Here is a 26,043-nt window from a genome sequence, read left to right on the forward strand (position 1 = left end):
CCACTTTAGTGACACTAACAGGCTCCATTCCTGCCCTTACTGTAATTCTAATAAAGAGAAAGCAGTAGGTTTCGTCTCTATCGAAACGCATATTAGATACTAAACACCAGTATTTAAATGTAATGAGATTTCATAAAACAAACGGGCGAGATGTAGCTCAGTGGTAAAGTGCTCGCTTGATGTACGGTCGATTTGGGATCGATCTCCGTCAGTGGGCCCATTGGGCTATTTCTCGCTCCAGCCAGTGCACCATGACTGGTACATCAAAGGCCATGGTATGTACTATCCTTTCTATGGGATGGTGCATATAAAAGATCCCTTGCTGCTAATCAAAAAGAGTAGCCCATGAAGTGGCAACAGCGGGTTTCCTACCTCAATATCTATGTGGTCCTTGACTATACGTCCGACGCAATATAACCTTCATGAAACAAACATTCCTTTCCTTTAAACAAACAGCACATTCAGCAGAATCCACATTTACCATATACTGTACTGTAACTTGTAGATATATTATCCATTGTAAAACTATGTATAATTGTGTAAAATACTTTCCTATTAACAAACAACACATTCAGCAGAATCCACATTTACCATATATTGTAACTTGTTGATATATTTTCCATTATAAAACTACCTATAATTGTGTAAAATTGAGGTAACTGTTTGGTACTCCATATAACAGCAAATCAAGGAACGATTCACCTTGGCTGATATCACTTCTGTTGAATGTATTTCCAACATCACTGTTAAGATGAAGCTTATGGTAAAGGTTTCTTGTCAGGGGGGATAAATCTGTCACAATAAAAGAAAAACACACATTTAAATACTAAAGCATAAAATCAGAATTTTATGGAATTAAACTGTGTCACCTATCATAAACTAATTTGGTGTCACTTATATTCATCTTAATGTATGTTAAGACAATTACAGAATATTATTATCTAATTAAGTTTATAAAATAAATTTCTGAGGTAAAATTCTAGATTAATCTAATTTTATTTATATAAATGAATTAATTACAAACATTAAACTTTTTATTTTAACATTAACTCAGATTAACATCTATCTTAAACTTATAGTTTGAAAGAATCAGAGTTGGGAAAGCCTCAAATGCATTTACTCATGGGGTCAATACAACAAAAGTAATGTGATAAAAACAGAACCCAAAATGCATTCATTCACTCATGGATCGAGGTTAAAAGAAACTTAACAAAAACGACTGGACTACACCCTAGTCTGATATTATCTTGTTCAGATGAATCCGGCTTCTCAACAACTGTATTTCTGCACAGCACTACACCTTCCACATCTAATGACCGTCACTCTAGGGATTTTCTTGATGGGATGTAACCCATCTCGTGCTTACAAGCTGTGCACCTTAATGGCCTTATCGAGGCCACACATGTGGACATATAGATCAGACTTTAAACTTTTAGACCTTCATTTAAAATTTTATGTCAAAATTACCTCTTTTTTTTCTATATTATCAAATAGTCCGATTCTCTCTTCTTTTTCTCATTTATTTTTGGACGGTCCTTCCAAAATGCTCCAAATTACATAAATATTCAGCCGAACAGTCAATTCCTTTTTATTTTGGCTAGTTAACTTTTTAATTAAAAAAAATATATATATCTTTTTAACTAATTGCTATTCCGAAATTTTGTCCATTTCCAATTCCCCCACCCCTTCTGTCCTGGACCCAATTACTGGCTAAGTCAGCGATTGTGCCCGGGAGAGACGTGCTTGAACCTTAATTGGATATAGGCATGTTAATATTTTATCCAATCCAATAAAAACAAAGCTGGCATAACCATAAATGTATTTATTCACTCATGGGGTTAATACAAATGTAACTTGACAAAAACGGAGCTGGGAACCTCAAATACATTCATTCACTCATGGGGTCAATATAAAAGTAACTTGACAAAATACTTAAATTACTAGCCTTGGTAGAACAGTGCTTAAGCCATCAGCCTTAAAGCAGGTAGGTACCGGGTTCACCCCCCCCCCCCCATCTAACACCACCACCAGAGAACATTGATTAATTAATAATCAGATATTGGATATCATACATTTGGTAATTCTGACACATAATGTTCAGAGAAAACCTGCAACATTTTTCCATTAGCAGCAAGGGATCTTTTATACGCATTTTTTTCCACAGATAAGACAGTACATACCAAAGCCTTTGATATACCAGTCATGGTTTATTGGTCTACTGAAGAGGTTCGATACTACCACTCAAGCACTTTAGAGAAACACCCTGCTGACCAAACAAAATCAGAAAGGTGCCCATGACAGCATGCTTGAACCATAATAGAAAATCCAGTGATAAAACTGTAGTATTAAAACTGACCTGTGCCTGGCCTCCTCACTGAACAGTGTGTGTTTATTGTAATACTGAAACATGAAGTCTCCATCGCACAGATATCTGTGTTCCTCTAAAAATTCGTGAAACTGCATGTCGGGATTGCACGACTTAATGGCATTAGCCACCATGTGGATAAAAAACACGGTGATTGTTTCATGGTACCCTGTTTTTATCTGAAAACAGAAAAATATTTAGCATTCAGTATTAATCTGAGGGTTTTTTGAGTGGGGAGAGAAATGAGAACTGGTGTAAACTACTAAAGGTAATCCATTTCGTTTTTACATTTATCATCCATTAAAGGCTTTTGTAGGAGATATCACTGGCACTATAATTTGCAATATCTTGATTGGTCAAATTTTAATCACAAGACAATATTTTGTTATGTCACTTTGTTTGTTTCAGCGCTAAACCTGCTGTTCTGCTAGTTAATGAGTCTACCACTGCCAAATATAGTGACATTCAACCCACATTGTTTACAATTGTCGCAAATAAAAAGAATGATAATGGATAATAAAAAGAAACTGCAAGCCTCGGATTTCATACTTTTATCAACTCGTGCTGATACATTATGATATCACAAGACACTCAGGGAGTATCCTCTATATCCCATCATGACCATGTAAATATGTCCAAAATTCTTAATGCACAAACAAAAAATGTGTGGACTAAACTTCCATGAGTGATGTGCAACTGTTCTTGCAATTTTCCGAGGCCTAGAGGTGTGTGAGGATAACGTATACTACTAACCCAGGCCTGGAGGTGTGCGAGGATAATGTATACTACTAACCCAGGCCTGGAGGTGTGTGGGGAGAACATACACTACTAACCCAGGCCTGGAGGTGTGTGGGGAGAACATACACTACTAACCCAGGCCTGGAGGTGTGTGGGGAGAACATATACTACTAACCCAGGCCTGGAGGTGTGTGAGGATAACGTATACTACTAACCCAGGCCTGGAGGTGTGCGAGGATAATGTATACTACTAACCCAGGCCTGGAGGTGTGTGGGGAGAACATACACTACTAACCCAGGCCTGGAGGTGTGTGAGGATAACGTATACTACTAACCCAGGCCTGGAGGTGTGCGAGGATAATGTATACTACTAACCCAGGCCTGGAGGTGTGTGGGGAGAACATACACTACTAACCCAGGCCTGGAGGTGTGTGAGGATAACGTATACTACTAACCCAGGCCTGGAGGTGTGCGAGGATAATGTATACTACTAACCCAGGCCTGGAGGTGTGTGGGGAGAACATACACTACTAACCCAGGCCTGGAGGTGTGTGGGGAGAACATACACTACTAACCCAGGCCTGGAGTTGTGTGGGAGAACATACACTACTAACCCAGGCCTGGAGGTGTGTGGGGAGAACATACACTACTAACCCAGTCCTGGAGGTGTGTGAGGAGAACATACACTACTAACCCAGGCCTGGAGGTGTGTGGGGAGAACATACACTACTAACCCAGTCCTGGAGGTGTGTGAGGAGAACATACACTACTAACCCAGTCCTGAAGGTGTGTGGGGAGAACATACACTACTAACCCAGGCCTGGAGGTGTGTGGGGAGAACATACACTACTAACCCAGGCCTGGAGGTGTGTGGGGAGAACATACACTACTAACCCAGTCCTGGAGGTGTGTGAGGAGAACATACACTACTAACCCAGTCCTGAAGGTGTGTGGGGAGAACATACACTACTAACCCAGGCCTGGAGGTGTGTGGGGAGAACATACACTACTAACCCAGTCCTGGAGGTGTGTGAGGAGAACATACACTACTAACCCAGTCCTGAAGGTGTGTGGGGAGAACGTATACTACTAACCCAGGCCTGGAGTTGTGTGGGAGAACATACACTACTAACCCAGGCCTGGAGGTGTGTGAGGATAACGTATACTACTAACCCAGGCCTGGAGGTGTGTGGGAAGAACGTATACTACTAACCCAGGCCTGGAGGTGTGTGGGGAGAACATACACTACTAACCCTGGCCTGGAGGTGTGTGAGGATAACATACACTACTAACCCTGGCCTGGAGGTGTGTGGGGAGAATGTATACTACTAACCCAGGCCTGGAGGTGTGTGGGGAGAACGTATACTACTAACCCAGGCCTGGAGGTGTGTGGGGAGAACATACACTACTAACCCAGGCCTGGAGGTGTGTGAGGAGAACATACACTACTAACCCAGGCCTGGAGGTGTGTGGGGAGAACATACACTACTAACCCTGGCCTGGAGGTGTGTGAGGATAACATACACTACTAACCCTGGCCTGGAGGTGTGTGGGGAGAATGTATACTACTAACCCAGGCCTGGAGGTGTGTGGGGAGAACGTATACTACTAACCCAGGCCTGGAGGTGTGTGGGGAGAACATACACTACTAACCCAGGCCTGGAGGTTTGTGGGGAGAACATACACTACTAACCCAGTCCTGAAGGTGTGTGGGGAGAACATACACTACTAACCCAGGCCTGGAGGTGTGTGGGGAGAACATACACTACTAACCCAGGCCTGGAGTTGTGTGGGAGAACATACACTACTAACCCAGGCCTGGAGGTGTGTGGGGAGAACATACACTACTAACCCTGGCCTGGAGGTGTGTGAGGATAACGTATACTACTAACCCAGGCCTGGAGGTGTGTGGGGAGAACATACACTACTAACCCAGGCCTGGAGGTGTGTGGGGAGAACATACACTACTAACCCAGGCCTGGAGGTGTGTGGGGAGAACATACACTACTAACCCAGTCCTGGAGGTGTGTGAGGAGAACATACACTACTAACCCAGTCCTGAAGGTGTGTGGGGAGAACATACACTACTAACCCAGGCCTGGAGGTGTGTGGGGAGAACATACACTACTAACCCAGGCCTGGAGTTGTGTGGGAGAACATACACTACTAACCCAGTCCTGGAGGTGTGTGAGGAGAACATACACTACTAACCCAGTCCTGAAGGTGTGTGAGGATAACGTATACTACTAACCCAGGCCTGGAGGTGTGTGGGGAGAACGTATACTACTAACCCAGGCCTGGAGGTGTGTGGGGAGAACGTATACTACTAACCCAGGCCTGGAGGTGTGTGGGGAGAACATACACTACTAACCCTGGCCTGGAGGTGTGTGAGGATAACATACACTACTAACCCTGGCCTGGAGGTGTGTGGGGAGAACGTATACTACTAACCCAGGCCTGGAGGTGTGTGGGGAGAACGTATACTACTAACCCAGGCCTGGAGGTGTGTGGGGAGAACATACACTACTAACCCAGGCCTGGAGGTGTGTGGGGAGAACATACACTACTAACCCAGGCCTGGAGGTGTGTGGGGAGAACATACACTACTAACCCAGGCCTGGAGGTGTGTGGGGATAACATACACTACTAACCCAGTCCTGGAGGTGTGTGGGGAGAACGTATACTACTAACCCAGGCCTGGAGGTGTGTGAGGATAACATATACTACTAACCCAGGCCTGGAGGTGTGTGGGGAGAACATATACTACTAACCCAGGCCTGGAGGTGTGTGGGGAGAACATATACTACTAACCCAGGCCTGGAGGTGTGTGGGGAGAACATATACTAACCCAGGCCTGTAGGTGTGTGGGGAGAACATATACTACTAACCCAGGCCTGGAGATGTGTGGAGATAACATATACTACTAACCCAGGCCTGGAGGTGTGTAGGGAGAACATATACTACTAACCCAAGTCTGGAGGTTTGTGGGGATAACATATACTACTAACCCAGGCCTGGAGATGTGTGGGGATAACATATACTACTAACCCAGGCCTGGAGGTGTGTAGGGAGAACATACACTACTAACCCAGGCCTGGAGTTGTGTGGGAGAACATACACTACTAACCCAGGCCTGGAGGTGTGTGGGGAGAACATACACTACTAACCCTGGCCTGGAGGTGTGTGAGGATAACGTATACTACTAACCCAGGCCTGGAGGTGTGTGGGGAGAACATACACTACTAACCCAGGCCTGGAGGTGTGTGGGGAGAACATACACTACTAACCCAGGCCTGGAGGTGTGTGGGGAGAACATACACTACTAACCCAGTCCTGGAGGTGTGTGAGGAGAACATACACTACTAACCCAGTCCTGAAGGTGTGTGGGGAGAACATACACTACTAACCCAGGCCTGGAGGTGTGTGGGGAGAACATACACTACTAACCCAGGCCTGGAGTTGTGTGGGAGAACATACACTACTAACCCAGTCCTGGAGGTGTGTGAGGAGAACATACACTACTAACCCAGTCCTGAAGGTGTGTGAGGATAACGTATACTACTAACCCAGGCCTGGAGGTGTGTGGGGAGAACGTATACTACTAACCCAGGCCTGGAGGTGTGTGGGGAGAACGTATACTACTAACCCAGGCCTGGAGGTGTGTGGGGAGAACATACACTACTAACCCTGGCCTGGAGGTGTGTGAGGATAACATACACTACTAACCCTGGCCTGGAGGTGTGTGGGGAGAACGTATACTACTAACCCAGGCCTGGAGGTGTGTGGGGAGAACGTATACTACTAACCCAGGCCTGGAGGTGTGTGGGGAGAACATACACTACTAACCCAGGCCTGGAGGTGTGTGGGGAGAACATACACTACTAACCCAGGCCTGGAGGTGTGTGGGGAGAACATACACTACTAACCCAGGCCTGGAGGTGTGTGGGGAGAACATACACTACTAACCCAGGCCTGGAGGTGTGTGGGGATAACATACACTACTAACCCAGTCCTGGAGGTGTGTGGGGAGAACGTATACTACTAACCCAGGCCTGGAGGTGTGTGAGGATAACATATACTACTAACCCAGGCCTGGAGGTGTGTGGGGAGAACATATACTACTAACCCAGGCCTGGAGGTGTGTGGGGAGAACATATACTACTAACCCAGGCCTGGAGGTGTGTGGGGAGAACATATACTAACCCAGGCCTGTAGGTGTGCGGGGAGAACATATACTACTAACCCAGGCCTGGAGATGTGTGGAGATAACATATACTACTAACCCAGGCCTGGAGGTGTGTAGGGAGAACATATACTACTAACCCAAGTCTGGAGGTTTGTGGGGATAACATATACTACTAACCCAGGCCTGGAGATGTGTGGGGATAACATATACTACTAACCCAGGCCTGGAGGTGTGTAGGGAGAACATATACTACTAACCCAAGTCTGGAGGTTTGTGGGGATAACATATACTACTAACCCAGGCCTGGAGGTGTGTGGAGAGAACATATACTACTAACCCTGGAGGTGTGTGGGGAGAACATATATTACTAACCCAGGCCTGGAGGTGTGTGGGGAGGCCTGGAGGCATGTGTGGGGAGGTGTGTGGGGAGAACATATACTATACCCTACTAACCCAGGCCTGGAGGTGTGTGGAGATGTGTGGGGATAACATATACTACTAACCCAGGCCTGGAGGATAACATATACTACTAACCCAGGCCTGGAGGTGTGGGGAGAACATATACTACTAACCCTGGAGGTGTGTGGGGAGAACATATATTACTAACCCAGGCCTGGAGGTGTGTGGGGATAACATATACTACTAACCCAGGCCTGGAGGCATGTGGGGAGAATGTATACTACTAACCCAGGCCTGGAGGTGTGTGGGGAGAACATATACTACTAACCCTGGAGGTGTGTGGGGAGAACATATATTACTAACCCAGGCCTCGAGGTGTGTGGGGATAACATATACTACTAACCCAGGCCTGGAGATGTGTGGGGATAACATATACTACTAACCCAGGCCTGGAGGTGTGTGGGGATAACATATACTACTATAATCAGTGGTCGCCTGCCTTAAGCGGCCACTTTTTTCCCTCCCAAACAATTTATAATGTAAATGCACTTGTAATAAGTTGTCACCTGTTTAACACGGCCAGCGGCCACCTAAATCGATTTGATTGGTCAAATTTTAATCACAAGACAATATTTTGTTATGTCACTGTGTTTGTTTCAGTGCTAAACCTATCATTAGCGATGTCCAAAATTCTTAATGCACAAACAAAAAATGTGTTGACTAAACTTGCATAAGTGATGTGCAAATATCAATCTAATTAAAATTAGCTCCACAATTACATGTGGATCTAACACCAGCCAGTTGGAGCTCATGTCCACCAATCAAAACCTTACTTGCAGAATCCTGCCAGTGATTTAAAAATAATTTGAAAACATTCCGAATTATCCTGAGGGTATACGACATGTTTCGTGTGAATTACGAATGCCGTAAAACATGTTTTATTTTATAAAATAAATAATTTGTAATGTAAAATTGAAGACTGATAACCCACCCCGTACGTATTGGTATGGTTCGCTGTACTGCGGCCACTAAAATAGACTCGCCTGATATTTTTAGAATTTGTATGCTCCCAAATAACGTTATAAAAGGCGAAGTGTGATTGGTCAATATTTAAATTATTATTTACAGACGAAATGTTACCTGGACATTGGGGACTACACAGTGTTGTTATTTTTAAATCACTGGCAGGATTCTGCAAGTAAGGTTTTGATTGGTGGACATGAGCTCCAACTGGCTGGTGTTAGATCCACATGTAATTGTGGAGCTAATTTTAATTAGATTGTGCAAATATATACTACTAACCCTGGAGGTGTGTGGGGATAACATATACTACTAACCCAGCCAGGCCTGGAGGTGCGTGGGGAGAACATATACTACTAACCCAGGCCTGGAGGTGTGTGGGGAGAACATATATTACTAACCCAGGCTTGGAGGTGTGTGAGGAGAACATATACTACTAACCCTGGAGGTGTGTGGGGAAAACATATACAGTCAAATCTGTCCTAGCGGCCACCTATAATCAGTGGTCACCTGCCTTTAGTGGCCACTTTTTTCCCTCCCAAATGATTTATAATGTAAATGCACTTCTAATAAGTTGTCACTTGTTTAACACGGCCAGCGGCCACCTACATCAGATCCCAAATCGCTAAAATACCTGTACTAAGCAGCCACTTTAAATGCTTACTGTTATATAAAAGGGATATTTTAACAACACTGATAAGGTGCAGCAAATAACCGATCTTCACACCTTCAGGAATACTAATACCTATTCAGTCCTGACATCTCTACTATGTATCAGTGAAGAAAGTATCATTGCTTCTGGGCAGGCTACGCTTAACATTTGTAGATTCACTTACTATGACAGTACACCACATGAAGTAGGAATTAAATAATTAAATAGAAAAAGGAAAAAAACCTTGTTGAGAACAGTTAACTTAATACATTCCATTTGCATTTTTTCTTAAGGAGACATGTCATAAGTTGATTTATAGTCAACTGTAAGGTACACATCCGTTGATTAGCAGTACAGACGGTAAAGCAAGAAACAACAACAAATGTTTTAAAGACTATATATGTGGCAACCTGTAATCAGCGGTCACCTGTCTTAAGCGGCCACTTTTATCTACTCCCTTGTGTGACCGCTTAAGACAGGTTTGACTGTACTACTAACCCAGGCCTGGAGATGTGTGGGGAGAACGTATATTACTAACCTAGGCCTGGAGGTGTGTGTGGAGAACATATACTACTAACCCAGGCCTGGAGGTGTGTGGGGAGAACGTATACTACTAACCCAGGCCTGGAGGTGTGTGTGGAGAACGTATACTACTAACCCAGGCCTGGAGGTGTGTGTGGAGAACGTATACTACTAACCCAGGCCTGGAGGTGTGTGTGGAGAACGTATACTACTAACCCAGGCCTGGAGGTGTGTGGGGAGAATGTATACTACTAACCCAGGCCTGGAGGTGTGTGTGGAGAACGTATACTACTAACCCAGGTCTGGAGGTGTGTGGGGAGAACGTATACTACTAACCCAGGCCTGGAGGTGTGTGGGGAGAACGTATACTAATAACCCAGAGCTTCTAGATTATGGTAGCCCAACTCCCATGGCTAGTGACATTCAACGTTGGGCCAGTAAATAACTACTAATGACATGCCCAATGGGTAGTGAAATTTGTTTGTCAAATGCTGCAGTTAAAGGTAGAGTAAACTGAAACAAGAGATTTATGTGTTGGAAAGATGCATACCCGGACCACCAACACATACTGACACTTTAACAAATTAAAAACGCGTAATTGTAGAGTTAATAAAAAACCATGATTATTCCTGCTAACTGGGGGCAGCCATTTTGTTTCATTTTTGTGACATCCAGTGGTATAGCTTGGGGCGAAGTGACGTCAGCTCCGTCCATCTGCTCTATGCACAGTGTAAACAAACGCTCTAATTTATGACAAGGCGCTTTGTTTTCATCAACCTGACTTGTAAAACAACATAAATGACTTGATAGTATAATAAACTATTGAACTAAATATATTTCAGTTTGCATCAATAGAACGAAATGGAGTTATAGTATTTTTCTCTTTTTTTAAATTCAAAGAAAAAAAAGAAGCATATTATTAGGCCTATTGGTATGCTACGTTCGAGCAAAAACTACCACTCACGATAACCAAGTGATAATTTTCTTTTCTTTGGGACTATGTAATTGGTCAGTTTTGTGATTTTAGATGAGAAAGTCTACTTAATCAAGGGTTTTACAGAATTACTTACAGTAATAAAGCAGACGGCTGATCGATTACGATTAGAGGGGTGTCCGTACTACGGTTAACACACAATACCCTGTGATCTTAATAAAAGAGGCACGTCTTTTTAGTGTGTCTAGACACAGTGTCTGGGGAACGTCTAAATATACACCTGCCAATCAGGAACCACAGGTACAGGCCATGGAAAGAAAAGACCAATTAACTAAGAAAACACTCCGGTTATTATTTCAGTACGTGGGTTAATTTATGTACAAACCATAATACAATTATTTCAACACTTTGACAATGGTGGTTTATTTCGTAAATATATAATTGTTGCTGGCTTACTGGGATGACTATTATTACAGAATTTTGCGATGCATCCGCAAAAATCAGGTAACTTTTGTTTCTTCAGTTCGAAGACTAATTCCCGACATGACACGTTAGGTATTACATAACCACCAGCTCGCCAGAGGGTATATTCACTGGGATAATACAAAATGGCTGCACCCGTTATATATAATAGCCTTCACATTTAATCGTTTTATTAATTAACTATACGATTATACTTGTTGATATTAAGCAATAGTGTGTATTATATATTGTTGAATATGCATACCAGGTCAAATGCCTTGATTGTCCCTTCCTTTAAGTCAATATTGTAAATATGAATATACTTTGTATCTGTTCCATAAATGAACTGAAATGATTCCAGTCTTTGCATCCCCTTTGAATTTGCCCTAAGACTGACAATTAAACAAATAACAAATGATCAATGTTTTTCATTATTATTATTCTATGACAATCAAACACAGAAATACTTTAGTTATTACACAAAAAGCAAAGTCAGCATATTGGTTTATGTCTTTAAAGGGAGATAATTCAACAAAATTGTTGTTGAAACCAAACCCAGTAGTTGTTACAAGTAAAATTGATATAAGGGAGATAATGTATTTTTTTAAAACATCACTTGAATATTAGCAGCAATCTTCATTAGACCATTTAAAAGATAAATTTATGGATGTTAATTTTTTTTTTTATTATTATTATTATTTTTTTTTTAATGACACCACTAAAGCACACTGATTTATTAATTATCGGCTATTGGATGTCAAATATTTGGTAATTATAACATAGTCTTAGAGAGGAAACCCTCTACATTTTCCCCATCAATAGGAAGTGATCTTTTATATGCACCATCCCACAGACAGGATAGCACATGCCACAGCCTTTGATATACCAGTTGTAGTGCACTGGCTGGAATGAGAAATAGCCCAATGGGCCCACCAACGCAGATCGATCTCAAAATTAATTACTGCAAGGAGATAAAGTTCAAGAACAAAATAATCAATTTCAAGGTGCAAGACCCCAGAAATCAAAATGAAATGACATACATTTTAAAGTTATCTATATTGTAATAGAATATATTTCACACTTACTTTGTCTTTATTTTGTTCATTAAACTTCTGTATCCCAAGTCTGAAACAAAAAAAAACAACAAAAAAATTAAAAAATTAGGAGGATTATAATTAGTTTACAGCTGTGCAAGAAATATTGTTATCATGTTTCATACTACTCATAGAAGAAAATCCATATTTTTATTATTTAAAACATCCACATACAAAGCTAAATATTTCTGTACATATGGAAGATCTAAACAAAAATAGTGATACACTTGTAGCACAATTATTCGACTTCTGGTTAAATAAAATTTTAAAATATTGTCATCTGATATTACATAATTGATGAACACAATGTTTTCCACAATAGATTAACTGTTCAAGGAGTAAGGTTCATTTCATGTTGTATTTAACAACGCACTCAACACATTTTATTTACGGTTATATGACGTCAGACATATGGTTAAGGCCCACACATATATTGAGAGAGGAAACCCACTGTTGTCACTTCATAGGCTACTCTTTTCAATTAGCAGCAAGGGATCTTTTATATGCACCATCCCACAGACAGGATACCACATACCACAGCTTTTGATGTACCAGTCGTGGTGCACTGGATGGAGCGAGAAATAGACCAATGGGCCATTGGTAAGAGGTCACTTTAAGTTGAACAGAAACTAAGTGTTGCAGACAGTTAGTCAGATCAGTCTATTAAAATAGGGGGAAGTGCCACTGGTTAGAGGTCAGGTTAAGTTGAAAATAAAATAAATGTTGTAGCAATTTATTTATTTCTCCACAAGCGAGACCTACTTAATATGAGGTGTGGCGGCGTCTCTTCCATATTCTCTGATGTAGTTCCACGCCATCCTGATGTGGGCTTCATGTGACCAGTCTTCAAAAGGTAACGTCGCATGCTCAAATGCCTGCAGAAATACCTCATCTCCAACAGAGCAGAATGACCTAAAATGAGGAATTAAAACACACAGATTTACTCTGTCAGTATTTAAATTAGCCACTTTTAAACAACATTAGTCCAAACTACTGTAAATATTTTCTAAAACAAGATTCATTGCAGAATAAGCCATGGTCCAGTAAGTTATGCTTTTGTTTATTTTCAAAATATCACATACTAATGATTTAGTTAATTTTCATTTGTAGCAGTAAAGTGACAAGTCATCCAGATAGAGGGTGGAACGTAGCCCAGTGGTAAAGTGCTCGCTCGATCTGGGATCATTCCCCGTCAGTGGGCCCATCGGGCTATTTCTCATTCCAGCCAGTGCACCATGACTGGTATATCAAAGGCCATATACGTACTACCCTGTCTGTGGGATGGTGCATATAAAAGATCCCTTGCTGCTAATCGAAAAGAGTAGCTCATGAAGTGGCGACAGCAGGTTTCCTCTCTCAATATCTGTGTGGTCCTTAACCATATGTCTGACGCCATATAACCATAAATAAAATGTGTTGAGTGTGTTGTTAAATAAAACATTTCTTTCTTTCATCCAGATAAACAATGCATCACACTCACGGGACACTTAAAAGTTAACAAGTTAAAACGGAATTTTCATAATTAAATGTGTTGCATACCATAAACTGACTTGGTGTCACTATAAGAAATAATTTGTGATGAAAAATTCACGATCAATCTAAAAAGAGCAATCTAAGAGCACATTGATTAATAAATCATCGTCTTTTGGAAGGAAGGAAGGAAATGTTTTATTTAACGATGCACTCAACACATTTTATTTACAGTTATATGGTGTCAGACATATGGTTAAGGACCACACAGATATTGAGGGAAAAAACCTGCTGTCGCCACTTCATGGGCTACTCTTTTTGATTAGCAGCAAGGGATCTTTTATATGCACCATCCCACAGACAGGGTAGCACATACCACAGCCTTTGATATACCAGTTGTGGTGCACTGGTTGGAACGAGAAATAGCCCCATACCACAGCCTTTGATATACCAGTTGTGGTGCACTGGTTGGAACGAGAAATAGCCCAATGGGTCCACTGACGGGGATCGATCCCAAACCAACCACACATCAAGCGAGTGCTTTACCACTGGGCTACGTCATCATCTATTGGATGTCAAACATTTAATAATTCTTTTAAGTCTGCTACATTTTTCCATTAGCAGCAAGGAATCTTTTATATGCACCTTCCTAATCAGGACAGCACATACCATGGCCTGTGATATACCAGTCATGGGGCACTGGTTGGGACAGGAAAAACCCCCATCTGATAATGGGTCCACTGAGTGACTAATCTCTAATTCTTATACAAAAATGTAAAGTTGATATAAATGCAAAAGTTAACATTATTGCTGCCACTGGAAAAGTAAACACCTCTATCTCACCTTTTGACTTTGTCAAGGCCAGACAAACAGGATACAGTGATTAATGTTTACCTTATGAAATACAAGAGTGGATCTTGTAAGTGTTCCGAGACACTGACCCCGGTGACCCTGCTGTACCAGACTTGGTGATCGCCGACTGTGTGGATGGAATGAACTCGGCAGAGCAACACAGCTAACGAGCCAATGATGATGGGAAGGCCCTGTACAAGGAAGGAATGTTTTATTTAATGACACACTCAACACATTTTAATTACAGTTATATGGCATAGGACATATGGAAGGAAGGAAGGATATGTTTAATTTAACGATGCATTCAAAACATTTTAATTACCGTTATATGGCATAGGACATATGATTAAAGGCCACACAGATATTGAGAGGAAACCTGCTGCCTCCATGCAATGGGCTATTCTTTCAGATTAGCAGCAAGGGATCTTTTATATGCAATATCCCACATACAGGACAGTACATACCACTGCCTTTGTTACTACAATGATAAAAAGCCCAAATGAGCCCACAGATAGGGATCATTCTTAGACTAACCATGCATCAGATGAGCACTCTACCTTGACACTGGAAATTGGAAATACCACTAAAACCACAAATTATTCTTGGCCAATAAAAAACAGAAAAGGGAGAGGATGAAATCTAAGATTTATTTTATAATGACCTACGGGGGGGGGGGTTTGTTTACTTTTCTAGACAAGTTATATACATGATTAATGTTGAAGGTATTTATGTTTGAATCAAACTTTTCAGTGATGCGACTACAGTAACCCAACAAAGTAATTTGTATGTGTGCAAGTGTAACAATTTACATCTTCATTGTGTTGTGTGTGTGTGTGTGTGTGTTAGTGTTAGTGTGTGAATGTGTATGTATGTGTGCGTGTGTATGTGTGCGTTTGAATGTGTGTGTATGTGTGAATGTGTGTGTATGTATGTGTGCGTGTGAATGTGTGTATGTATGTGTGTGTATGTGTGTGTGTGTATGTATGTACATGTATGTTTGTGTGTGTGTGTGTGTGTTTGGATATGTTACTACTGTACCTTTCACTGGCTTACCTCTTTCCCCTGTACATGTGGTATTGCTTCAAACTGACAACTGCCTTCACCAGGGTTATTAGCAAAGTGCATTGCATGCCGAACCTTCAAGTTTAACACAACATAGTTGATAATATTTCATTAGAATAGCTTATACCCTGCCAATGGTTTGGTTTGGTTTTTAAATAAAATAAAGTACACTATAAAAAATGTTAAAAGATCAGTGTTTTAGACATATATAGACTATGACATCTTTTTCTGCTAAAATACAATGTTTACAATAATTTTTGAAATAGCCTTAAATAAAATAAAAAATTATGTAAGCATGTAAGCATTTTTAAGCTACCAGTATATATGTCTTTTTTCTTTATTCTATAAAATAATCGATACTAATAGTAATACATATAATAATAAAAATAAAAACATGTTGGCTTGGATTATAGTAAATAAATTGGCTTTATCTGCATAAAAGAAATTCCAACATAACTGGCATATTATAAAAATAAATATTTTGTGCCTCCTAATCAATTAAATTTCTGGAAAGCCCTTACAATACCTGATTGTTAGCTAAGACATGAAGAGCGAACTGGTCCACAGATTGCAGAAGATCATGCATACTGCTGAAATACAAATTGAGAGATGTGACAGCTTACAATTGGCATTTCTAAACACAAGAATCAAACTAAGAATACAAAGACATATTTGAACATTTAGGTTTGCTGCAGCCCATATATTTGTATGTCGCCCTATAACATGTAAAAGTCATGTTCAAGTCTCCCCCCACCCAATACCAAAATATAAAATCCTGGCTAAATATTGCAAAATTATTTCAACATTTAGTATTTGACTAGTCATATTTTGTTTAAATTAGCCCTTTTTTGTTTTTTTAAGGAAATTCTCTACATAACTGAAAATTTACTTTTAAAAATCCCATTGTTAGCCCTGAAGCATGTTATAATTTTATTTTAAAACACAAAAAAGAAAACAGAAATTAAATTGAGTTGGGATGTTTACATATGTCAATAAAACTACAGCATATGTATATTTTATGACTCATTTAAACAAAGAAAAGGAAAATCTGTTTAATAACATCTTAGTACATTTCTTAAGCTGTGGCAATTTAATGTCAAGCATCTAATTATTTCAACTCTTTTGGCCAATTTCTTAATATCAAAAAGAAAAGAAAAGACATCTACGTTTGTAATGCAGAATGAGACAATGGGTAGGAAAATGAGATCCTGACTCCATAGTGTATGTATGCTACAAATCTGAGACTTTTTAACACACCCCTACCCATGAAATTACCTCAGTACATTTCATCACTATCCCCAGCCTCACAAACATAAATATCCACTACACTGTATTTTGGATTTAATTAGGAACTGAAATCATGAACATTTTACAGCATGAAATTTAAGACATACCGTATACAAATTAGCAGAATTTTAAGTATACTAATAAAATGTTTTAAGCTTCAGTTTTAAACTATCATTCAACAGGAAGGAAGGAAATGTTTTATTTAACAACGCACTCAACACATTTTATTTACGGTTATATGGCGTCGGACATATGGTTAAGGACCACACAGATATTGAGAGAGGAAACCCGCTGTCGCCACTTCATGGGACACTTTTTTTCGATTAGCATCAAGGGATCTTTTATATGCACCATCCCATAGACAGGATAGCACATACATTGGCCTTTGATATACCAGTTGTGGTGCACTGGCTGGAGCTAGAAATAGCCCAATGGGCCCACAGACAAGGACTGATCCCAAACTGACCCGCATCAAGCGAACGCTTTACCACTAGGCTACGTCTCGCCCCTGATTATCATTCAACAGGTCTTATGTTATAACACTGGTACATTTTGGAAAAAATATGCACTCTGTTAGTGACCCCACCCTTCTCCATCTCCCTTGTATGATCTTCGGACATAATACCAGAACACCACTCCACCCCTCTGTGCATACATTTGTATGGACAATCCCTACCTGTGTATGTAAAGACAGATACCTGTGTTTGTAAAGACAGAATGAAACAATGGGTGGAAAAAAAGAAACACTAGTAAAAGAGCTGCATGTAATGCCTCGTTTTTTCCACATCTTCTTATCTTTGTCAAACACTGCTGCGGTCACCACTACCACTGTAAACAGAATAGAAATGTATAAAATTATACACATGTAAATTTTATATGTATTTATAGTAACAAGATGCATTCACAATACATCACCCCTACACTAGTAATTCATAATACATCACCCCTAGTCTATGCCTAATCATAGCAACATATTATCTAATCATCTCACACAAGAGAATGATCCATTTCAAAAAAATAAATAACATTACTAAAATAGTTACAATGGAGTGTAATTTCGGAAAGATTGTTATGGAAAATTATTTATAACAATTTCTTCTTTTAACACATCATGTTACATTTTGGTTACAGGAACCTGAGAGCATAACAAATTAAAGATGCTTAAAACTAATAACAACTGTTTGTTTGGGTTTTTTTTTTAATTAAAGCATTTAGAACTGATAATCCCTATAATATTCATTCCATTATTCATTGTTTTGGATAAAATCTCCAATTTAGGCAACATAAAAATGCTGCCTTAACTTTCCTAGCTTAGTCACAAGATGCTCGATAACAGAATTTCCTCTGAATTTAGTTGTCTATTGATGATAATTCAAGTTTTAGCAACTGGTACTGGTAAGTTTACTTCTTTACATCTTCAGGTAGTATTTAAAGTATGTTTCTTGATTATCATTAACCTAAATCACTACATTGATCATAAAAATATGATAATCTAATTTGCTTCCAAACAGTGTTGTTTTTTTTTAAACAATATTTATTAACGTTTAATGTTTGGGATTGACCAACAGGCAATGCCTATATTACGGTCTCTCCCTACATTTTACAAATACAATTTTTACAAAACATAGCAGACAAAACAATAGTTGTGAGAAAAACAATCACACACAACGCACAAGAAATGAACAGAAACAGGAGGACAGATAGACAGAAAGAGAGAGAGAGAGAGAGAATGAATGAGTGAGAATTGTCAGATAATGTCAAAGCATTTGCTTGCAACAATAAACTGTTGAACCATTTTAAACATGTCAACGTTTTCTTGATCATCAAAATTTGGATTTCCAAGTAAAAGCACTTTGTAATTTAAATTTGAGTAAGCAAATAGAAATTGAGCACGTTGTCCGTCATAGTTTGGGCAATGGAGTAAGAAATGTTCAGAATTCTCAATTGGATGACCACAGGCACAGATTGGAGTATCCGATATAAAATGTGTAAATTTGTGTCCATTTAGGTCGCTAATATTTAGACGAAGACGACAGTGTAATATCTCTGGTCTTCTCTCACACGTGTAAAAATAAAATGGAGTTTTAGTTTTGTTTGCATATAAGTGTTTTTTAAAGCAACTTATGGATAAAGAATTTCTAGTATTTATTGGTAGTTTGTTCCATAATTTAACTCCTGAAGGGAAGAACGAATCAGAAAATAGTTTTGTTCGGCTTCTAAATCCCTGCCAGTGATCAGCATCACACAACGGGTAGCGAGAATGTTCTGATACTGTTTTGGGCAATTTTTGGGATAGGTAAGCCGGAGTCATACCTTTACAAAGTCGATACATCATACATAATTTGTGTTGAAGTGAACAGTATATGATCTCTCTGTGTAGCACAAACCTTGCTGAGGGACTTTCCTCATTACTGCATGTAAATTTTGCACTATGTCTTTGTCTTCAAGTTTGCTGGTTGTGAACAGTTCGGGAAAATTAGGCACTAAAATGAAACAATTCACATTATAAATAGTTTCAAGGAGAAAGGAAATGAAAAGTTAAAGTTTGTTTTGTTTAATAACACCATTAGAGCACTTGATTTATCAATCATCGGCTATGGATGTCAAACATTTGATCATTGTGATTCAAATTCAAAGGGTACCCACTATATATTTCCATTATCAGCAAGGGATCCCAGAAAATATTTTGAGAGCATGTAATAAAAATAAGTGCACCTTGGACTACTGGTATATTAAAGGCTGTGGTATGTACTATCCTGTCTGTGGGATGGTGCATATAACGGATCCTTTGGTACTAATGGAAAAATGTAGTAGGTTTCCTCTCTAAGACCATATGTCAAAATTACCATGTTTGATTTCTAACAGCTGATGATTAATGAATCAATGTGCTCTAGTGGGCATTGTTTATAAAAAAAAAAACAAAAAAATAAAAAACCTTTAAACCATAACAACTTGCTAGAACCTATACAGATTTTATCTTCTCATGATGTCCCAATAAGAGGAGGACTAATGATTTTTCTTGGAGACTACTCCCCTAAATCAGTGGAAATATTTTTAATTTCTACCCTGGGTTGCAGACAAGACAGCATGTACCATTGTCCTTGACATATATACATAATACACGAGTCATGGGGCACTGGATGAGATGAGGAAAAACAGTCACAGAATAGGTCCACCTAGGGGATTTCATCCTTCAACCCACCACCTCATGTGAACACTGCCAACTGAGCTAGAACCCATTATGATTCTCCCTTCCCCAACTGTCTGGTTTTGCCCTTGAGCAAGTATTTATCAAAAATAATTTGTCACCACTGTTGTAAAATATATTTTATTCTCAACCCTTTGATCATTTCAATGAAATTACCTTCAGATGAGTGATGCCGAATAAAGTTAAGTGGCAAAGGACATGTAGTAGGGATTACCAAACTGCTGCCAGCAACCCAGCCATGTTTTAGCCCGACCCCAACACTGTCACCAGTTAATTTATGTAATAAACGTCTAGCCGAGTTTAAATATATATGTGCAATCGTCATTATATTAAGGAGAATTATTAATTAATTTTAAAACTATTATTTCTTAAACTTCAAAACAATAAACCCCATTTCCACAAACTGGTTTTGTGTACCAATTTCTCAATTTGATACGTTTTATTTGTACGTTATTTTGATACGTGCTCGATAATGATAGAAAACCAGTTGATTACTTTGGGGATTCCGTACACTGAATTTCATTAGAGACTACGCTTTGGCTATAATTACATGGTATTAGTCTAGGAAATCCCCATATTTTAGGAAATTCCCAGATTTTTCTTCAAACATTGATAACAAAACATGAATGCTCTACATCAGTATATCAGTTCTGCAATGTCCTCATCTGTTTTGTATAAATGTACCCACCAACGCAGTTTTATATTTTTAAATATTAAAAACCAAACTGCAGTTTCGAAATTATTTTCTACATCGAGATGTCATCAAAAAATTATTCCAAAAAATCTGAAAGGTATGAAGAAAAGTTCACAAATGTGGCTGAAACGACAGTTAAACGATCCATATGTAGAAAAAGCAAAGATGGAACACCTTCGATGTCGCAGTGCTTTTAAATTACTGGAAATTGAAGACAAGCACAAACTGTTCAAGCCAGGAGACATCGTAATAGACTGTGGAGCGGCACCAGGGTCTTGGTCACAAGTTGCAGTGGAGAGAGTAAATGCCACAAGAACAGGTAAACGGGGGAAAAGTGTGTGTGGGGGGGGGGGGGGGGGAGCATATATATGAAAATGACAGTATATCTTGGGTGGGGAAGGGGCATCGACATATTAATTTGATTTTTGGGGGGGGGGGGGGGGCACCCCTCTTTTCCTACCTCCTGCCCTCCGCTTATTAATATTGATATCACATATATTGATAACACATATCAATATCAATAAGGGGAGGGCTGGAGGTGACTCAAGCTACTTCCAACGGTACTGCATGGGTATATAATGAAAATCCCATGATGCAGTTTAGTACAGTGAACCCCAACTAAACTGGACACCCATTTGAACAAGTCAAAACTATCTTTTTAAAGGGACAGACCCTAGTTTCAACCCATGAACATTAACACTAAGTTTAGTTAATCTACAAACTTGTAACACATTTGGATAAAGTTACAATTGAGTAAAACATGAGTCTGCGACTTTGAAATGGTGAAATACCATCTAAAATAGACTAAAACTCGACTCCATAACTGTTACTTCTCAGACGCACGTGTGTTTTTAAAAATATGAGAAACGTATTTTGTGATATTAAAAACACCAGAATGACCAAAAACACTTCAAATGTACGGAAATTAATAATCTAAACCATAAAATGTAAGTAAAGTATGATTTCAGTTATCAAAAAATGCCCATAATAGTAAAAAATATGCCTTAGTGTTTAAAAAGTAGGGTATGTCCCTTTGATCATGAAAAATTACCTGTTTTGAAGGAATTCTGGATGACTTTAGTACAATGTGACTTTAAGGAATTCATCGTTGTTTTATATAAAATTGGGAATTTTAGTTCAGCTTCTTAAATACAATTTACAGTAGCCTACAGTATTTTCAAATAATTGGTTTTCACTTTAATTCAAAATGAGTTTCAAATACAGAATATTTAAGTGTCCCCAAATTGATAACAGTTTCTAGTGTGCCAGGTATGTACAGTGAAACCACTCTAAACCAGACACCCTTTGTACCAAGTAAAATGAGTGGTTTTAACAGGTATCTAGTTTATAGATAATAGAGGTCAAGTTATGTACTGATTTTTGAAAAAGGACCGTGAAAAATGTCCAGTTTTAGGGGAATTCCAGTTACAAAGGGTATTGTTTTGAGAGGTCTCACTGTATTAGAATAAAAGCAAACTTTGGAATTGTGACATTCAGGTAGGACATTTTGACTAAAGTTAGATCTTACACTGGAAAATATTTTGTTTTAGCCAATTTGTAGACGATATTTCTTTGAAAATTTCCGGCCTTGGTGGCGTCATGGTTAGGCCATCAGTCTACAGGCTGGTAGGTACTGGGTTTGGATCCCAGTCGAGGTGTGGGATTTTTAATCCAGATACCAATTCCAAACCCTGGGTGAGTGGTCTGCAAGGCTCAATGGGTAGGTGTAAACCACTTGCACCGACCAGTGATCCATAACTGGTTCAACAAAGGCCATGGATTTGGGCTATCCTGCCTGTGGGAAACGCAAATAAAAGATCTCTTGCTGCCTGTCATAAAAGAGTAGCCTATGTGGCAACAGCGGGTTTCCTCTAAAAAACAGTGTCATAATGACCATATGTTTGATGTCCAATAGCCAATGATAAGATAAAAAATCAATGTGCTCTAATGGTGTCATTAAATAAAACATTTTTTTTTTTTTTTCAAAATTATTGAAAAGTGGCTCCCGGTAATTTAAACAAAATTTTATTAGTCAAATACTAAATGCTATAGCCACTTGATATAAAATTTAGCAACTAGCTATTTTGACAATAGGCAGGGCAAGCCTTGTAAAATTGGAAATAAATTAATAAAAATTAACTTGTTTGATTTCATTGTTTAACACTACATTTTGTTGTTGTTATTTTTAGATTTAAACAGCCCACAGGGTGTGGTGATCAGCATAGACTTGGACTATATTGCACCACTGGTGGGTGCCAACATTCTTGACAAGTCTGACTTCACTCATGAAAACACTCAGAATGAAGTACTTCATATTCTTGATGGAAGAAAAGCAGACATTGTACTGAGCGATATGGCACCCAAAGCCAGTGGCGTCAAATTCATGGACCACGATCTTATAATTGGGTTGTGTTTCTCAGTGTTGAAGTTCAGTGTCGGTGTGTTGAAAGAAGGTGGAATAGTCTTGTGCAAGTTGTGGCAGGGAAGCGACCAGACGAAGCTGGAGGGCGTCATGGAAAATATGTTCAACAAAACACGAGTGATCAAACCACCAGCCAGTCGTTCCCAGTCTGCAGAGGTCTTCTTGTTAGGACAAGGTTTCCGTGGAATAAAGCAACCAAATTAAACTGTTGTTAGTACCCTACCGTTTCAACTGTCGGTCCGTCTGCCCCACATATAGTTTTCGGACGTTTCATTCACATAGCCTCGAGATATTGAGCTGAAATTTGTGTATTGCTTTATCATGTACGGTTAGATATCAAGTTTGTCTTTCGTGGTATTTTACCCATTTTTGACAGAGCTCGGGTCCTTGAACTTAGGAGATATGAAAATGTTTTCCAGACATTTTTTTCACAAAGCCTCAAGATACTGAGCTGAAATTTTGTGTCTAGCTTTACCATGTACTATTACTAATCAAGTTGGGACTTTCATGGCTTTTTACCAATTTTTCACAGAATCATGGCCATTGAATTTAGGAGATGATCAACTGCGATGATCCAGTATTAAGCGAAGGCACAGATTAAAATAAAATTGTGAGTCAATATAAAAGGAACCCCACCCTGTCTCCCGACAGTGACCATATAAACAACAAGAATATAGCATGTAAAGATATAAGTTTATTTTAAAATTATTCACAATTTGACATGTATTATGCTTATTAAGCAGTAGGGCCTCCACGAGCCCAAAATATTGGACTGAGTACTCGAGTTCGATGACTGTCACTTTTCGCACCCTTGTTTTGGCTTTGTACACAATAAATATAGCATATTTTACCGTAATTTCATTTGAAATCCACATTTCGTAAAAGGTACAATTTTTTAATCACAAGATTTTTTTCAAACACATTCAGGTGTAGGTAGTAAGGTTCAAACAAAAACATTTCAACAGCAATTTTGCAGTGGAATTTTTCAACATTCTTAAAACAGAAACTTCATGTACCCAGTTTATGGTTATTGTAAGATGCAAAGTGACGTCATTGGAATATGGATGTCATTCAAATTCAAAATTAGCTATATTATTACAATGCTTCACCATATTAAAATAAAAACTGGTCTACTAACCTTGACCCCTGTCAAAATTCTATAACAAGCAGATAATGCTGTTTACAGGTCGGTATTTTTTTATTTTTCATAATTCTGGACAAATTATTAATTTTAAGTTTTAAAAGATGAAAGAGAAATAAAAAGTACCTTTTGTCAAATATATCCTATCAAAACATTACTGTTGGATATGTTTTATTCATTGTGTACAAAGCCAAAACAAGGGTCCAAAAAATAACTGTCATTGACCTTAGACATTGTATTGCATTTAGAAACTGGTTGATATGTTTAGTGTTGTCGCGGACGGACGGCCAGTTTGAAAAGAGAAACTAGCACATGATCATATAATTATTATGTAACTTATACTGTTGATTATTTACTGCTGAAATCATTGTCCTACATTGTCCATTGCATTATAGGTGATCACTGTATTCCACCTTGTACGGGTACTCGAATCTTGCTAGACTCGGCCCGTGCCCAAGTACTCGTAAAGACCCCATTAAGCACACAGTCATATTGCTTGGAATCAGATCTATATAAAAGAAATTCTGTAACAACACAGATCTATAGGTGTTGGAGAACATTTTTGTTGGTAATTACATTTCAAATATTCACACTTTCAAGCTAAGCATACTAGATACTTGTATATTCAAGCCCAACATGTCAAATATTCCCACATTAAACATAACATATCTATGTTCAAGCCAAGCATGTCAAATATCCCCACATTAAACATACCGTATCTACGTTCAAGTCAAGCATGTCAAATATCCACACATTAAACATACCGTATCTTCGTTCAAGTAAAGCATGTCAAATATCCACACATTAAACATACCGTATCTTCGTTCAAGTAAAGCATGTCAAATATCCACACATTAAACATACCGTATCTTTGTTCAAGCCAAGCATGTCAAATATTCACACATTAAACATACCGTATCTACGTTCAACCCAAGCATGTCAAATATCCACACATTAAACATACCGTATCTTTGTTCAAGCCAAGCATGTCAAATATTCACACATTAAACATACCGTATCTACGTTCAACCCAAGCATGTTAAATATCCACACATTAAACATACCGTATCTTTGTTCAAGCCAAGCATGTCAAATATTCACACATTAAACATACCGTATCTACGTTCAAGCCAAGCATGTCAAATATCCACACATTAAACATACCGTATCTACGTTCAAGTCAAGCATGTCAAATATCCACACATTAAACATACCGTATCTACGTTCAAGTCAAGCATGTCAAATATCCACACATTAAACATACCGTATCTACGTTCAAGCCAAGCATGTCAAATATCCACACATTAAACATACCGTATCTACGTTCAAGCCAAGCATGTCAAATATTCACACATTAAACATACCGTATCTTTGTTCAAGCCAAGCATGTCAAATATCCACACATTAAACATACCGTATCTACGTTCAACCCAAGCATGTCAAATATTCACACATTAAACATACCGTATCTACGTTCAAGTCAAGCATGTCAAATATCCACACATTAAACATACCGTATCTATGTTCAACCCAAG

At 39.0% G+C, this 26,043-nt stretch overlaps 2 protein-coding genes across 3 annotated transcripts; one reads left to right on the forward strand and one right to left on the reverse strand.

The window, feature by feature from the left end:
* Window positions 1–580: 580 nt before the first annotated feature.
* Window positions 581–20,657, reverse strand: LOC121380213. 2 transcript variants are annotated; one of them, XM_041509031.1, is made up of 10 exons: window positions 20,408–20,657; window positions 19,431–19,526; window positions 17,742–17,871; window positions 16,283–16,346; window positions 15,748–15,831; window positions 14,737–14,885; window positions 13,135–13,284; window positions 12,364–12,403; window positions 2,357–2,544; window positions 581–792 (listed from the first exon to the last, which is right to left on the reverse strand). In XM_041509031.1, the coding sequence occupies exons 1-10, from the start codon at window positions 20,574–20,576 to the stop codon at window positions 759–761; spliced, it is 1,104 nt and encodes a 367-aa protein (XP_041364965.1). In that variant the 5' UTR covers window positions 20,577–20,657; the 3' UTR covers window positions 581–758. The 2 variants fall into 2 exon arrangements, with proteins under 2 accessions (XP_041364965.1, XP_041364966.1); XM_041509032.1 differs by lacking the exon at window positions 20,408–20,657 and adding an exon at window positions 19,979–20,388.
* A 190-nt stretch (window positions 20,658–20,847) lies between these two features.
* LOC121379355 (rRNA methyltransferase 2, mitochondrial-like) lies at window positions 20,848–24,485 on the forward strand. Its single transcript, XM_041507930.1, has 2 exons — window positions 20,848–21,264; window positions 23,135–24,485. Exons 1-2 carry the CDS (start codon window positions 20,874–20,876, stop codon window positions 23,569–23,571), a joined length of 828 nt encoding a protein of 275 aa, XP_041363864.1. The 5' UTR covers window positions 20,848–20,873; the 3' UTR covers window positions 23,572–24,485.
* Window positions 24,486–26,043: the final 1,558 nt, after the last annotated feature.

This window comes from Gigantopelta aegis, chromosome 8 (genome assembly GCF_016097555.1).
Source record: "Gigantopelta aegis isolate Gae_Host chromosome 8, Gae_host_genome, whole genome shotgun sequence".
Taxonomy (NCBI): domain Eukaryota; kingdom Metazoa; phylum Mollusca; class Gastropoda; order Neomphalida; family Peltospiridae; genus Gigantopelta; species Gigantopelta aegis.

Coding starts and splice junctions, on each gene's coding strand:
- LOC121380213 (XM_041509031.1), bottom strand. CDS start 20,576: ATGACGATTGCACATATATATTTAAACTCGGCTAGACGTTTATTACAT. Junction 14,886..15,747: donor CACATGTACAGGGGAAAGAG/GTAAGCCAGTGA, acceptor TTCCTTGTACAG/GGCCTTCCCATCATCATTGG. Junction 12,404..13,134: donor GCCGCCACACCTCATATTAA/GTAGGTCTCGCT, acceptor TTTTTGTTTCAG/ACTTGGGATACAGAAGTTTA.
- LOC121379355 (XM_041507930.1), top strand. CDS start 20,874: ATGAATGCTCTACATCAGTATATCAGTTCTGCAATGTCCTCATCTGTT. Junction 21,265..23,134: donor AGTAAATGCCACAAGAACAG/GTAAACGGGGGA, acceptor TGTTATTTTTAG/ATTTAAACAGCCCACAGGGT.